This window comes from Carcharhinus amblyrhynchos, chromosome 12 (genome assembly GCF_965287045.1).
Source record: "Carcharhinus amblyrhynchos chromosome 12, sCarAmb.v2.hapA, whole genome shotgun sequence".
Taxonomy (NCBI): Eukaryota; Metazoa; Chordata; class Chondrichthyes; order Carcharhiniformes; family Carcharhinidae; genus Carcharhinus; species Carcharhinus amblyrhynchos.
Window position 1 is genome coordinate 76299457 of NC_137335.1, and position 17527 is coordinate 76316983.

General features: G+C 42.0%; 1 protein-coding gene across 11 annotated transcripts in view; it reads right to left on the reverse strand.

Moving 5' to 3' along the window:
* Nucleotides 1-17527, reverse strand: part of LOC145351115 (RAC-gamma serine/threonine-protein kinase) — a 317330-nt gene that overhangs the window by 60866 nt on the left and 238937 nt on the right. For 10 of the 11 annotated variants that reach the window (XM_080200758.1, XM_080200759.1, XM_080200757.1 and 7 more), the window contains one exon: nt 1621-1743. The exons of the other annotated variant lie outside the window; for it this stretch is intronic. In XM_080200758.1, the coding sequence (XP_080056884.1) occupies nt 1621-1743 (123 nt within the window). The remainder of the gene's footprint in view (nt 1-1620; nt 1744-17527) is intronic. 11 annotated transcript variants of the gene reach the window in all.

A 17527-nucleotide genomic window follows, 5' to 3' on the forward strand; every position in this document is an offset into this window, starting at 1 on the left:
TTTCTGCTTTAATCATTCCATGTCAAAGCATTCCATGATTGAACAAATATCTGAGGAGACTTTTCATAACCTCACCTTTAAATGACAATTTTAAACTGATAATCCCACTTCACTGACCTCTGTTCAGCCTAGGCCCTGTATTAGAGTTAGAGGTTTACAGCATGGGAACAGGCCCTTCTGCCCAACTTGTCCATGCCATCTTTTTTTTTTAAATCCCTAAGATAATCCCAATTGCCCACATTTGGCCCATATCCTTCTATACCCATCTTACCCATGTAACTGTCTAAATGCTTTTTAAAAGACAAAATTGTACCTGCCTCTACTACCACCTCTGGCAGCTTGCTCCAGACACTCACCATCCTCTGTGTGAAAAAATTGCCCCTCTGCACACTTTTGTATCTCTCCCCTCTTGCCTTAAATCTATGCCCTCTAGTTTTAGACTCCCCTACCTTTGGGAAAGGATATTGACTGTCTAGTTGATCTGTGCCCCTCATTGTTTTATAGACCTCTACAAGATCACCCCTCAGCCTTCTACACTCCAGGAAAAAAAAAGTCCCAGTCTATCTAACCTCTCCTTATAACTCAATCAAGTCCCAGTAGCGTCCTAGTAAATCTCTTCTGCACTCTTTCAAGTTTAATAATATCCTTTCTATAATAGGGTGGCCAGAACTGTATACAGTATTCCAAGTGTGGCCTTTCCAACGTCCTGTACAACTTCAACAAAACGTCCCAACTCCTGTATTCAATGTTCTGACCGATGAAACCAAGTATGCTGAATGCCTTCTTCACCACTCTGTCTACCTGTGACTCCACTTTCAAGAAGCTATGAACATGTATCCCTAGATCGCTCTGTTCTGGAATAGACTCCCAAAGCACAGCTCCCCACTGTCCTTGAAACCCACATTTTTAATTAAACGTTTGATCAACCAAAATGTCTTTTCCTTTAGCTTAGCTTAACTTTTTTGGGTTATGTGAGGGGCCATACGGAACTTTTATTTATATGCTATACCTTTACAGAGAAAGCAAGTTGTTTAACTGAATTCATTAGTTACAATTTTGAATACATACATTAAGCATGCACACTGCATTTAAACAAACAGCTATTAGACAGGTTAAAAATAAAATGATAATACCCAGGGAATTTGTACATGATGCTAAAGTTTGCATCCAATCATCACCATACAGGTAAGCTCTCTATTTCAGTTATTATTGGCTGGGAAATTACGATCACCAAAACTCTTCTTCAAAAGCAAATGGATATGAAATGAGGAAGGACAAACAACTTGCTCTGTTTGTCCATACTCATGCTAATGAAGAACTGTTGATAGGATATGGATATAGGCCACCACCTGCCGCCATAGCTGAAAGCGAATGCATGGGAAATGAAATAAAATTTAGATGTACAAAAATGAAGACACAAAAGTTTTTTTTATAAAAGGCAAGCAATATTTTAAAATGTCTGTCAAATTCTAAGAAGAAACCAACTGTGCCCATTATTACAATAAACTGTGGTGGGAACAGCAGGTTCAGCTGTTGCAAGTAGGTTATGAATAATTTCAAGTATGTTCCTAGTGTGGAAAAAAAGACAAAAAAAGGAACAAATTCTGATTACATTGTTACCTTGAGATCTCGGTACACAATCTTCTCGGAATGCAAATAATCTAGAGCTGAGACAATTTCTGCGCCATAGAAGCGTGTGCGGTCCTCTGAGAACACTCGTTCTCTCGACAAATGGAAAAACAGCTGCAGGGTAAACAGCGGGGACAGTATTGTAATAATTACTGATTTAGTGGGGAAAATTAACACAAACATAAAACACCTCTCATCACCATATTGTGATGATAGATAGTGCACCCTTGGTAGATACTGATGGCTCCTAGACAGCAGCTGGTTTATCTTTCAAAGTTTCCAAGGGGAAATGTGAGCTGCTAAATCAGCTTTTTAATCAATATACCAATCTTGTTCTAGACATTCTGTGCACTGCCTATTTAACCTCCTACTTACTCCTGAAAAAAAAAGTGCAGCAGTGCGATCTAATTATCCTTTTCATATTGTCAGATGTTGAGCTGCATTGTCAAATACCTGTATGTTCACACTGTCATAGGCACTGATACAAATTACCACTGTTACCTTCAAACAGTCCCATATTAATTGACCTGCCATCAAAATTTGCATAAGAAAGACCTGCATGTGTCAAACAGGGATTAGTCATCCTAACTAATCTACTGCTGTAGCTAACAAATTTCACATATTGGAACTAAAGGGTCCACCGAGTCAATCCAAATCTTTTCTGAGTTTTATTAATAAGATTTTGTGAACATTCTGCGAGGGAGAAATGCTACATTATGCATTTATCTAGGATTAAACTACTGGCATGAAATTACGCAAACTATTATTTTTTAATGAATTACTGATCTTTCAAATGGATTTACACACAGGAATTTTAAAATAACCCCAATCTAATTAACAAATTGTGATTACTTACAATTTTATTTCGAGATAAAGCAAAAAGTGCAATTGCTTCATGTAGAAGGCATGGAAAACTAGTGTTAGTTTATGGTCAAATTATAAAAAAATCTAATTTTGGATTTTTTTTTATTGTAGCATGCTAAATGATCATTCTTATGACTTGGAATGCACTGATACATAAAATATCATTGCCTTGGATTAGTAAAACCTAAACATAAAACTAACAAAATTAATGAAATAAAATATAATTTGTTCAAAACATGATTAAGTTATCTAAAAATATATTTTACATGGTTCTATTCACTTCTGTAATAGCAAATGTAAGATGCTAATTATCAATTAGTGACAACTGCTGAACTTTTGGTTAAACATTTCAGTGGTATGGTACACTTGAAAATCTGCTGTTTGCTTACTGTATTGAATCATTTATTAGCAGACAAAACTGAGGTAATTACAGATGAGGAAGTCCATTTTAATTCATTCATCCAAGCCATTTGTCTCATTTTAATTCATTCATCCAAGCCACAGAAGTCCCATCATTGTCATATTTTACTCCTCCTAAAATTACTCCAGACTTTTTACTTCTACTGCTTTATTATTCTTTACTTAAAATACTAGCTTCAAGTCCCAAATCTAGGGCTCGTGTCAGTCAAAATTCTGCCTAGATATACATACCAGCATTTTTCCCTTAACTTAAAGAAATGCATTTAATTGGGATAGCATTGAAATTATCTGTAAACTGGAACTATTTACTTGGGATGCCTGAATTTTAAATTGTGCAACATGAGTTAAGGGGATTGCTCCACTGCCACAAATGGTGAAATTACATATTTCAAATATTACCTTTTAGTGAGTCACTGTTGCGGTCCTCCTCATGCAACCCCCTGCTCCTCCTCCCCAAACCAGTTTAAGTCTAGCAGGTCACTTCTCACATCCATCCTCTCTGTTCAAAAGTTCAACCTTTTTTGGTTTGTCTCATAGCATATTGTTGCATTATTATTGATCATTAATTACATAATGCTCAGCATAGTCAAATATAGGTGAATCGTATTTCAAAACATAACTGTCAACTGTCTGTGCATCACCTGGCATTATGAGACGTTTTCATTAGGTTTATCTCTAGGTGATGTGTTTAAGAAGGGTGCCAGGCAAAAGGCGGGGAATTATAGGCCGGTTAGTTTAACATCTGTGGTAGGTAAAATGTTAGAATCTGTCATTAAGGAGGAAATTGCGAGGCATCTTGAAGGGAATTGCTTGATAGAGCAGACACAGCACGGTTTCATTAAAGGGAAGTCGTGTCTGACAAATTTACTGGAGTTCTATGAGGATGTGTCTAGGGCAGTGGATAGAGGAGAGCCGGTGGATGTGGTCTTTCTAGATTTTCAGAAAGCATTTGACAAAGTGCCTCACAAGAGGTTATTACAGAAGGTCGAGGGACATGGAGTTGGGGGTAGGGTGTTAGCGTGGATAGAGGATTGGTTGTCAAATAGGAGGCAGAGAGTGGGGGTCAACGGGTGCTATTCGGATTGGCGGATGGTGACTAGTGGAGTGCCCCAGGGGTCGGTGCTGGGACCTCAGCTTTTTACCATTTATATAGATGATCTGGAGGAGGGAACCGAGTGTAGGGTGTCGAAATTTGCTGATGACACCAAGATTGGGGGAACGGCAAATTGTGTGGAGGGTGTGGAGAGTCTGCAGAAGGATCTAGATAGGCTGGGCGAATGGGCCAGGAAATGGCAAATGGAATTTAATGTTGGCAAGTGTGAGGTGGTCCACTTTGGTAGGAAAAATGGTAGGAAGGACTATTACTTACGAGGCGAAAAACTGCAGCAGGCGACGGTGCAGAGGGACCTCGGGGTCCTTGTGCATGAGTCGCAAAAACCCAGCTTGCAGGTGCAGCAGGTGGTCAGGAAGGCGAATGGGATGCTGGCCTTCATAGCGAAGGGGATTGAATATAAAAGTAGGGAGGTCTTGCTGCAGCTGTATAGGGCATTGGTGAGGCCGCAACTGGAGTACTGTGTGCATTTTTGGGCGCCGCACCTGCGCAAAGATATTTTGGCCTTGGAGGGAGTGCAGAGGAGGTTTACTAGGCTGATACCGGAGTTGAGGGGGTTGAGCTATGAGGAGAGGCTGAATAAACTGGGCTTGTACTCGTTAGAGTTTAGAAGAATGAGAGGAGATCTCATTGAGACGTATAAGATGATGAATGGGATGGATAGGATAGAGGTGGAAGGACTCTTCCCGCACAAAAAAGACAATAGGACTAGGGGGCACAGCCTCAAGATAAAAGGGGGGCGGTTTAGAACGGAGTTGAGGAGGAACTTCTTCACTCAAAGGGTGGTGAATCTCTGGAATTCTCTGCCCGTTGAAGTGGTGGAGGCTGCCTCGCTAAATATTTTTAAGACGCGGGTTGATGGGTTTTTGATAGGAGAGGGGATTAAGGGTTATGGGGAGAGGGCGGGGAAGTGGAACTGAGCAGCGACAGATCAGCCATGATCTTATTGAATGGCGGGGCAGGCTCGAAGGGCTGGATGGCCTACTCCTGCTCCTATTTCTTATGTTCTTATACTATGGTGGTTGCACTGGCACAGTAATTTTTAAAACTTAATTGTTAATATAGCCTCAATGTTACCAAATAAATGAGTTGGTTGTGTGGCAGGCTGAAAACACCCATTAAAGTTGGAGATGGGAAGGTCCTGCTGAACTTAAAACAAGCTCACCTCCTGTGTGGCACAGGAGAGCCCAATGTATTCACATGTAGTTGCAAACTTTGGTCATTAGTTATTGTTGTGGAGCAACTCAAGTTTGAGTCTCCAGTATGATGTTTGTGAAATACAATAAGCTTTAAGAAAAGGATATTTTGACTGAAAATTTAATTAAGTTTTTTTTGAAGTCTGCGTCTACAGATTGCCTGATGCTTCCCTTTGGCACGATTGCCCATGACTCCTTGGGTCGTTATTCTCATGCCTTCAATCTGCAGAGTTCCTGGACTCAAAAAAGTACATAGCCTTACCCCACCCCGCAAGGTGAAATTCCTATCAACTCTGCTAGCTTCTCTGGAAAGTCAGCCTTCTTGCCACTTTCCCTTCTCCAAATATGGCAGTTGCAGCAATTCTCTGGTCCTCAATGGCACTCATTTGTTATCCACAACCTAATGAGATAGGTCACTGTATCATCTTGTTCTAACAGTAATTTTACATCACTGCCTGAATGCCACAATCTTACAGAAATCAAATAAACAATTGCATTTATTTCCAGATGGATTTCATATCAAATAGAGACTGTGTGCAAAAAGTCAGACTCACTTAACTGAAATGTTTTCATATGTATATATAAAGAACTAAAATTACAAAGTACATTCATTGAAACTCATATCCATGAAAATCAAATTGATATTTTTAAATTGATATTTATATATAATAGCAATATGTGAATCCTATCTGGCTCCATACCAATGGCAGCTTATTCTGCTAGAAATCTTAAAATGAAAATTAAGAATTCAGTTTTCAATCTGGCTAATTCTTGAATCAAATCAATTCATTTATAAGTGCTCAAAACAATACTTCCATGAGAAAAAATCCTTTGTGATTTTCCTTTTTTTGTCTTCAACAGGTCATTAGGTTCTCATGACACATCACCAGTGTTTTAATTGTGTAAAGTTCTATACAGTGTTTCCCAACTTAGTGGTTTAAATGATCTAAAACAGATAAGGCTTGTTCTCTGGCCTTTTGCTCAGCTACTAGCTCTCCACCTTCAAATTTTGAATCCTCTTCCGTTCTGGGTGTTATAACCACCCAGTTGAGGGCAAGTTATGTTTTGTGAATGAAATAAAACGAACACGTACAGAATAAAACTAAAAGCTGATAAAAAAAAGTCGGATTATCTGAAGCTAATCCAAGCAAAGCTACTTAAAATGAATGGGTGATCCTTTAATAACATGTAGGAAAGACAGTATCGAAGACAGACAGACCAGATGTTTTCATCTTAACGATTTAATGCCACAATAATTACAAAAGGCAGAATTGTAGTGCCACAGAGTGCGAATCAAAAACTCCAGTAGAGGAGAACAACTTTTGTTTCTCAGCATGGTGACTTCAATTTGGAATTAACAAATTATATCGCCATTTCAATTAATCTCATTACAGCTTGACGTAATGAATTAAGTACAGCATTGGACTAGTTCAAATACCCACACTAAATCTGCATACATTTCTTTGGATACATTTGACAACTATCTTGGGTCATAACCTCCAATTTATGACAAAGTCTTGGCCTACTGAACCTAAAAGGGTTTAAAGCGCACTTACCTGCTCTGGAAAATTTCATTGAAACCTCCACTGACTGCAGTGACTTGGGATCTGAAGTGAAAAGAGTGCCTGATCACATCAGTACAGTGCAACACAGGTCAGATCGAGGAGGAATGGGAATGCTGTTGAAGGGTGGGAAGGTGTCCTGTGCAGGACCTGATCTAGGTATTTAAATAGTTACACTAAAGTTTGAAAGCTTTAGAAGAGGTAGAGCAACTGAGTAACTATTAGTAAAACAGTGGCAGGTCAATCTGAAAATAGTGATTTGAGTCATTTTGTCGAATGGCTCCTAGCACAGTTCAGGGGAATTTAGCACTTCTGGACAATTGCCATACAAGATTAGACCTGGAAACTTCCCAGAGGGATCCCTCAGTGCACCTTCGGAGTACCCCAAAATACAACACTGAAGAGCGACGAAGTACAGTAAAAAGTCTGACAACACCAGGTTTCAGTCCAACCGATCTATTTGATAGTAACCTGGTGTTGTCAGACTTTTTACTGTGTTTACCCCAGTCCAACGCCGGCATATCCACATCATGACTACTATCGAGCCAGGAAGTTACAGGCTATTGTGTTTTTTTATTCATTCAAGGGATGTAGGCTTTACTGGCTAGGCCAGCATTCATCGTTAAACCCCAATTCCCCTTGAAAATCTGGTGGCAAGCACTTTCTTGAACTACTACTGTCAACTAGAGTTGTTAGGGAAGGAGTTTCAGGATTTTGACTCAGCAACAGTGAAGGAATAACAATATAGTTCCAAGTCACATTTGGTGAGGGAATTTCCAAGTGAACTTGTTGCTGTGCTTGTCTTTGATAGTAGTGGTTACAGAAGGTGCTGTCTAAGGCACCTTGGTTACTGCACTGCATCTTTGATTAGATTTATTATTATCACATGTATGAGTATACAGTGATAAGTATAATTTCTTGCATGCTATACAATGCATACTGTTCATAGAGGAGAAAAGATGAAGGTGCAGAATATAGTGTTACTGTCATATCTAAGGTGGAAAGAAAGATCAATTTAATGAGGTAGGTCCATTCAAAAAAGCCTGGTGGCAGCAGGGAAAGATTTACATTTCCTTCCCCATTTCGTATTTTTCTTTTTACTTATATGCATTAGACATGCTTTGTTTTATTAAACAAAGTTATATTTCAGTGTTGCTAAAAGAGTCATGTTTATCCTGCACTCATCAGAACATCTCACAAAGATATCTGTATAGGGGAATACCAATTTATTCTGCATGAGAACAGAATGCCAATTGGTTGGCTGACGGACTCTGATGATTGACAGACGATTATCAAGCACTGCTTGAAATTTAAAACCCGACAACATGACCCTAATTGGTCAAGGGATTGCCCTGGAAAATGAATCAGTGATAGGCTGAAACAGGCATAATATACGTACAGGTTCTTTCCTGTACATACGCATTTGTAAATTTATTTATAAATATATATAGCATACAGTACACACTGCGAGCCTGACAATCTTTAGTTGTTAGCCTAGTTACTAGCAAACGGAGCAAATGTTAACCACTTGCAGAATCACATCTATTGTGATACACCGTGTTTTCAACTTTGCAAGCATAGGTTGGTCGGGGATGATCTGTACCTCACCCATCATGAACGGCAGCTCAGACATGCATTTTGGTATGATTTGTCAAGCTTTGGGATGTATGGTCTACATATCTAGCATCACGTGGGCACTGAAATTCATATACCATATTAGTCATTTGTGAGCTAGGTAGAATATCTTTATGGCCTGATGGCAGTATCCTATTAGTGATAAATCACATTTGTGTTGCTACTAAATAGTAGCAGCATTCATCAGATACTTTGACAAAGTGAGGCAGACTTGACACTTTTCAGGGTCAATAAAGAATGATAATTTTAAAAAATGCAAAGGAATGAAAGCAGAAATAGGAGGGCAAAAAGATCAAAAATACAACATGTCGTTAGTCTTGCTGCTTCTTTGCTCTCTGTATGAGGGTCCAAAATTCTGCCTTAAATAGAAAGCTCAGCCCTTGGCTGTCCCTCTCCATTTTAAAACAAATGGGATGGTTAATGGAGGACAGTAAAAATTGCAAAAGTCATCCTCCTTACATGATGTGACTTGAAAAGACATTTCAATCTTTTCAGATGCATCTCATCTGCAGTATGAGAGCAAAATAGTTTCATTTTATTTGAAAGCATCCCAATTGAGAGAGGATTTGAACTCTAATCATGCAAGTATATGCAGTTCATTTTCAACTTCTTAGGACTTTTTCTACTGCAGAGAGACTGGCAACAGGGGATCTCTAGATTTTGGAGTGACTGCAGATTCGAACACAGGAAGAGTGGAAGAGCAGGTCTGACAGCTGCAAATAACATTATTTTCAGGACTTAGTTCCAGCATCAAGCAATATTTTTAATTTGAAGAATTTTCTTTAAATGTAGATTTGTTTGGTGACCACAATATGCAACCATAAAAGGAATCCTGCAGTCTTGTATTCTTCAATATGTTGTTGCTAACATGCTTTAATGCTCTGCAGTATGGCATTCAGCACGTATACCTGTATTGAAGACACTGAGGAACAGCAAAACACAGGAACTATAAAGCTAATTCTATAGAGATTTAAATATATTACATATCATAATCCAGATCTCTCAAAGAATCTTACTGCACATCAACATTTTTTGCAATTCATACAGCATACCGTGCCTCAGTCAGTAAAACAAAGGAGATAGTCATCAACTTCAGGAAGCGCAGTGGAGCCCATCCATATCAATGGGAATGAAGTGGAAATCGTCGAGAGCTTCAAGTTTCTGGGTGTCCAGATCACTAACTTGTCCTGGTACCTCCACACCGACATTGTAGTTAAGAAAGCCCACCAATGCCTCTACTTTCTCAGGAGGCTATGGAAAATCAGCATGTCTGAAACAACACTCATCAATGTTTACAGATATGCCATAGGAAATGGCCTTTCCAGATGTATCACAGCCTGGTGTGGCTCCGGCTCTGATTACAACCGCAAGAAACTACAAAGGGTCGTGAATGTAGCCCAGTCCATCACGCAAACCAGTCTCCCAGCCATTCACTCAGTCTACACTTCCCGTCTTCTCGGAAAAGCAGGTGACATAATCAAGGATGCCACGCACCTGGGCATAAGCGTTTCCACCTTCTTCCATCAGGAATAAGATACAAAACTCTGAGGTCACATACTAACTGACTCAAAACAGCTTCTTCCCTGCTGCCATCAAACTTCTGAATTAAATTGAAGTAATTATATTAAGTTGATCTTTCTCTACACCCTAGTTATGACCTTAGCACTATAATCTGCACCCTCTCCTTTCCTTCCCCCCACGTTCTCCATGAATGATATGTCTTGTCTATATAGCGCAAGACACAATACTTTTTACTGTATACCAATACATGTGACAATAATAAATCAAATTAAATCACATCCTCATTTGCATTAACCAGCATAACAGTACTTTTAACTTTCCCAAAAGTGAGGGATAAACAAAATTGTACGTGTAGGGTATACATTTCATAATTAAATGCTCATATATAAGAGGTGAATGACTTTCTTTTCGAGAACAGTAATTACTGCTTCAAGGAATGTTAGTTTGCTTACTACTGTATAGTTTTCCTTATTCTTTGAAATAAATTCAGATTCCGAATATAATTTCATTGCTGTCACCTCACAAAGGAGATGAATCACTCGAAACAAATCATTTAGAGGGATTTTTCTGGGCCAACCCCTTTTTTTCCCTTTGCAGGAAGGAAACAGTAAAAACCTGCAGCAATATTAAAACATTAATAAATCAACACCTAGCAAAGCCAGATCAAGGGAAAAAGTCTTGTCAAAAGTGACTCATTTATAGAGACTAAGCTTTTCAAACAATAATGATGTCAACAGTACTATAAAATCCATATTTTTTTTCCTATTCAATCTTTTACATAGAAATTGCAGAACACCAAAATAATGCAAAGTTTAGTGTTCAAAATCCTACCACTTTCTTCAGGATTATTAGGAGCCTAGCAGCATCAAAACACACAAAACGCATTTAAAAATACTCCAGATGTTGGAAATCCAAAACAAAATAGAAAACACTAATGCCGATGAAGTCTCTGGCCAGGACTTTACGATGTCACTCAGGCCAGGCTTGTAAATACCCGACTAAGGCCAATGGAGAATTCTGTTCTGCGAGCCTCGCCCGCCCCAAGGTGGTAAAATTCCATTCTCCATATCTGGACTGATAATTTTTGTTCTATCCATAGATGCTGATTCTCCAGCTTTTAGCGTTTCCAATAATTTCTATTTGACACCAAATGGGTTTAGCTTAACCTAATTTTTTTTTAAAAAGTGTTTTTCAAACTTTCTTCCCGGCAACCCACTTTTACCAAATGGCTGACCCTCATGACCCACATCATGTGGGAGACGTAATGTGAAGTTGTACGAATGAAATAGCGGCATGATGGAAAAATTGGTCAAGTATTTAGTACAAAATAAGGAAAACTGACTCTGCATAACGTAAGACATGAATAAGACCAGAGGTGGTCAAGTTATGCCTGACCTCTAAGACCTGAAAAGGCTGACTCCACATAACTTAGGGCTGGACGAGTGAGGCGAGATGAGGTCAGAAATGAAGAAGTCATCGGCCTTCTTCTGTTGATGAGACAGAGTTTTAGGAGGTCAGCAGGCTGTACCATGATTATGACATTGCTTATGACGCTTTCATTGATCAAATTTCTGAATAACTGATAATGATTACGTATAAATACCGAACTGATTCTATGTTAGCGTGGACTTGAGAGCAGAATTAGCAAGTCATAACGACGGCTCTCTGAACTCAAGTTTTTGCCAATACTGCATGCAGTCTTCTGCCTCCCTGAAGCAGGGGTACAGGATGTGTCAGAGAGGGTAGAGGGAATCTTGAAGGGTCAAGGGACCCAGGCGGATGTAATTATACATGTAGGTGAGAAGGACATAGGAAGGAAGAGTAGGGGGAAAATACGTACGCAGTTCAGGGAGTTGGGAGCCAGGCTGAAGTGTAGGGCCTCCAGGGTGGCAATCTCTGGGCTGCTGCCAGTGCCCAGCAATAGCAGGGATAAGAATAATGAGATCCTGCAGCTGAATGTGTGGCTGAGGGATTGGTGCAGGACAGAAGGTTTTAGTTTTGTTGACCATTGGGAAGTCTTTGCAAAGGAAGGGCACTTGTATAAGAGGGATAGGGAACACTTAAATGGGAAGGGTACACATATTTTAGCTGGGAAGCTGGCTGGAGTGTTTAGGCAGGGTTTAAACTAATATGGAGGGGGGGGTGGGGAGGAGAGAGACAGCTCAGGCACTGGGAGTGAGTTGGAGGTCAGGGTAAGTCTAGATGATAGGAAAATCCCCCAGGAGGAGGAGGATCCGAGATGGCCTGAGGGTCTTAGGTGCATCTGTTTTAATGCGAGGAGTGTGACGGGAAAGTCGGATGAACTTAGGGCCTTGATGTTCGCGAGGAATTTAGATGTGGTGGCAGTGACAGAGACGTGGGTAAAGGAGGGGCAGGACTGGCAGCTAAATATTCCAGGGTATAAGTGTTTTAGGCGTGATAGGGGAGGGTTGAAAAGAGGAGGGGGAGTGGCACTCTTAGTTAGGGAGCAGATCACAGCGGTGCAGAGGGAGGATAACATAGGGGGGTTGGGAATTGAGTCTCTGTGGGTGCAGTTGAGGAATAGGAAGGGGGCCATTACTATGCTAGGAGTGTACTACAGGCTGCCCGATAGCCCGCGGGCAGTGGAACAGGGTATATGTAGGGACATTTTGGATAAGTGTAGGAAGAACAGGGTTGTTGTAGTGGCGTGGATTGGAAGGTGCCTAGAGCTGGGGGGTTGGATGGGGAGGAATTCGTAAGATGCGTATTGGAAGAATCCTTGCAACAGTATGTAGATAGCCCAACTAGAGAGGGGGCGATACTGGATTTAGTTCTGGGAAATGAGCCAGGTCAGGTGGTTGAGGTTGCGATAGGCGGACATGTGGCTAATAGTGACCACAACTCTGCCTACTTTAGGATACGAATGGAAAAAGATGACAGCTGTCCTAAGGGGAGGGTGCTAAATTGGGGGAAGGCTAGATACAGCTGGATTAGGCAGGAGCTTAGGGATACAGACTGGGATAGGCTGCTGGAAGGCAAGGCCACGTTAGGCGTGTGGGAGTCTTTCAAGGGAAAACTACAATGGGTGCAGGAAAGGCATGTGCCGGTTAGGAGAAAGGATGGGAAAGGAAGGATTAGGGAACCGTGGATTACTAGAGATATAGAAGACCTGGTTAGGAAGAAACGAGAGGCGTATGTCAGGTCTAAGCAGCTGGGAACAGACAGAGCGTTGGAGGAATACAGAGACAGTAGGAGGGATCTCAAACGGGGAGTTAGGAGAGCAAAGAGGGGGCATGAGATGGCTTTGGCAGGTAGGATTAAGGAGAATCCAAAGGCGTTTTACTCCCATCTTAAGAGCAAAAGGGTGGCTAGGGGTAAAATTGGTCCTCTCAGGGACAGACGTGGGGAATTGTGCTTAGAGGTAGAGGGAATGGGGGAGATCCTGAATGAATACTTTGCGTCAGTATTCACGAAGGAGACGGGCTTGATGTCTGGTACGGTCATTGAGGGAGCGGTAGACCAATTGAAAGATCTATCGATTACGAGGGAAGAAGTGTTAGGGCTTTTAGCTGGCATTAAAACCAATAAATCTCCGGGGCCCAATTGCATTTATCCTAGGCTGCTTAGGGAGGCGAGGGTTGAGATTGCTGGGCCTCTGACGTGAATCTTTGTCTCTTCTTTGGACACAGGTGAGGTCCCAGAGGACTGGAGGATAGCGAACGTGGTACCGTTGTTTAAAAAGGGTAGGAGGGATAGCCCGGGTAACTATAGGCCGGTGAGCTTAACGTCAGTGGTAGGTAAGTTGATGGAGAGGATTCTTAGGGATAGGATGTATGCGCACTTAGAGCGTTACGAAGGATTCGCAGCATGGCTTTGTAAAGGGGAAGTGTTGCCTTACGAATCTGGTAGAATTCTTTGAGGAGGTGACAAAAACGGTCGACGAAGGACGAGCCGTTGATGTTGTCTATATGGATTTCAGTAAGGCGTTTGACAAAGTCCCTCATGGTAGGTTGGTACAGAAGATTAAAGCTCATGGGATATGTGGTCAGGTATCTAGATGGGTAGAGAACTGGCTTGCAAAGAGGAGTCAGAGAGTAGTAGTGGAGGGGTCCTTTTCTAGCTGGAGGTCTGTCACTAGTGGTGTGCCGCAGGGCTCAGTACTGGGACCTCTTCTCTTTGTAGTGTATATAAATGATTTGGAAGAGGGAGTAGGTGGTGTGATCAGCAAATTTGCTGATGACACCAAGATGGCTGGATTGGCGGGCAGTGAGGAGCAGTGTCTGGCAATACAGCAGGATATTGATAGGCTGGTTGATTGGGCAGATACATGGCAAATGGAGCTTAATCCGGATAAATGTGAGGTGATGCATTTTGGCCGGAATAATGTAGGGAGGAGTTATATGGTAAAGGGTAAGCCCATAAGGAGTATAGAATCGCAGCGAGACCTGGGGGTGCAAGTGCACAAGTCTTTGAAGGTGGCAGTGCAAGTGGAGAGTGTGGTGAAGAAAGCCTATGGTATGGTAGCCTTTATAGGAAGGGGTATAGAATATAAGAGCTGGAGTCTAATGTTGCAGTTGTACAGAATGTTGGTTAGGCCGCATTTAGAGTACTGCGTCCAGTTCTGGTCGCCTTACTACCGGAAGGACATGGAGACTCTGGAGAGAGTGCAGAGGAGGTTTACCAGGATGTTGCCTGGTATGGAAGGACTGGGATATGAGGAAAGATTGAAGAAATTGGGGCTCTTTTCCCTTGAAAGACGCCAACTGAGGGGGGATCTAATAGAGGTATATAAGATTATGAAGGGTATAGATAGAGTAAACAGAGGTAAGCTATTTCCTATGATAGAGACACGTAGGACAAGGGGCCATGGACTTAAGGTGAGGGGGGAGAGGTACAACACAGATATTAGAGGGAGGTTTTTCACACAGAGGGTAGTGGGGGTATGGAATGCTCTGCCAAGTAAGGTGGTGGAGGCAAACACACTAGAGTCATTTAAGAGTAACTTAGACAGGCACATGACTGGGTTGGAGATGGGTGGATATAGGAGATTGTTTTAAATAAGGGTCATCAGCATTGGGGCGACCCTGGTAAGGTAAATGGATATGGTATAATAATAATGTTTTTTTTCCCTTTTCATTCACAGGTTATAAGTCGGCCCGCCTCGTGTCCAACGAGGGGCATGCACGAGACGGGTCGTACTGGGGCTGCTCTTGGTTGTTCGAGATTGGCCTAGTGCTTCATGTCGTTAGTGTGTGCCTAAGCTGGACCAGATACTGGGCAAGACGACAGCTCAGTGACTATCGCTGATTGCTGTGCAGACACATGGATTTGGGCCGGTGTCTGTGGGAGTTTGCGCATTCTCCCCGTGCTTGCATGGGTTTTCTCCGGGTGCTCCAGTTTCCTCCCACACCCCAAAGATGTGTTGTTAGGCTGATCGGCAGGAATAAATTGTCCCTAAATCAGTTTCCCTCAATCTGGATGGCCATAGAACATTAGACAGGGGTCGTGGGTGGAGAGGGGGACTGGTGGTGTTGAGATGGCGGCGCGGGCTCGTTGGGCTGAAGGGCCTGTTTCCCAGGCTGATTTTGTTCTTTGTTTCGTTAGAACGAACTTTGTTGAGTCTTTCTACCATAGTCAAGAATCAGGGAAATTTCCACTTCAACAGTAATGAAATATGCTCTTCCCACTTTGTACTAGTATTATGCAGTACATTAAATACCAGCGGGTCCACTTCACATCCAATTTCCAATTTATTCAAGCCATATCCCAGCAAAAAGGAAATTGGTGTCAGTATTTTGCTCCTCTTGTCAACATATTCTGCCTTGGGCAGCTCCTCAGGGTCGAGGGTGACTTATTTCCTCTCTGGGAAGGTGGGTTCTGCGGTGGGTAGATACTTTAAGTTTATTCATTAGTGTCACAAGTAGGTTTACATTAAACTAATAGGGTTAATGATTAAAATCAGCATGTCACAACATTCCAGCACTTGTTCAGGTACATGGAGGGAGAATACAGCACGTCCAATGCACCTAACCAGCAGGTCTTTTGGACTGTGGGAGGAAACCAGAGCACCTGAAGGAAACTCACGCAGAGATGGGGAAAATGTGCAGACTCCATACAGACAGTGAACTAGGAATCAAACCTGGGTCCGTGGCGCCATGAGGCAGCAATGCTATCAACTGTGTCACTGTGTTGCTAATTGCCCAATCCTGGATCTGCAGGTTTGGCAGGCAGTGTTTGATGAGGTGAGTGGGTGGGATACTCTGGATTCTGCGCTCTTTCCGCTGTTCACGCTTGGCATACCTGTGTCTGTGATTGGTGCCTTCATGGGTGCGTCTTCTCAAGTTTGTGCATTCTAAGGCAATCAATTCCCATGTGTTGATGGGGTGCAACGATACTGTGCCTTTAAGAAATGTATTTTAATCATGTTTCTCTGTAAGATGTTTCTCTCAGACCCAGGCATTTTATTGGTGCCATCCTGTCAACCAGCATCTGATACTGCTGTTGCAGCAGCCTATTTGTTTTGAATGCCTAAAATATTGGTTTTAATCTGAACTAATGCTGTTCTACTTTGACTGGGTCTTGGCAGGGGATGTTGCATTTACCTAGGGAGGCTTTCTAAGTGGCTTTGTTGCGTTTCCTCTGCCCTTCTAGTGATTGCTTGCCATCGTGGAGCCTGGAATAGACCCCTTTTTTTTTAGGAGTCTTGTGTCAGGCGTGCACAACGTGGCCCACTCAACACAACTGGTCCAGTGTAACCAGTGCCTCGATACTAGGGATATTGGCCTGGAACACGACACTCATGTTGGTACACCTCTCCTGCCAGTGGATTTGCAGGATTTTTGGAGGCAGCGTTGGTGATATCGCTTCAGGGATTTGAGGTTTCTGCTGTATATTGTCTATGTTTCTGATGCATACAGCAGGGCGGGACCATGGCTGCTCCATAGGCTATAAGTTTGGTGCTGGATTCAAGGTCTTGGTCTTTGAACATTGGTCCTCAGGTATCCAAAGACTGTGCTGGCACGTCAGAGTTGATGTTGGATCTCATTGTCAATGTCTGCTCATGCCAAGAGAAGGCTCATGATCTGGGAAATGATTCAATTTTCAAGTTTGCTGACAACACCACCGTAGTGGGTCAGATCTCAAACAATGATGAGACAGGAGTACATGAATGAGATAGAGAATCTGGTCAACCAGTGCAGCAACAATAATTTCTCCTTTAATGTCAACAAACGAAGGAGATTGTCATTGACTTCAGGAAGCGTAAAGGAGAACATGCCCGTCTACATCAATGGGGACAAAGTAGAAAAGGTCAAGAGCTTCAGGTTTTGGGTGTCTAGATCACCAACAGCCTGTCCTGGTCTGCCCATACCAACATTATTGTTAAGAAAGCCAACCAACGTTCTATTTCCTCGAAAGGCTGAGGAAATCCAGCATGTCAGCTACGACTCTCACCAACTTTAATAGATGCACCATAGAAAGAATTCTTTCTGGTTGTATTGCAGCTTGGTATGGCTCCTGCTCTGTCCAAGACCACAGGAACTACAAAAAGTCATGAAAGTAGTCCAATCCATCATGCAAACCAGCCTTAAAATCAACCTTTCATCCACTGACTCTGTCTACACTTCCTG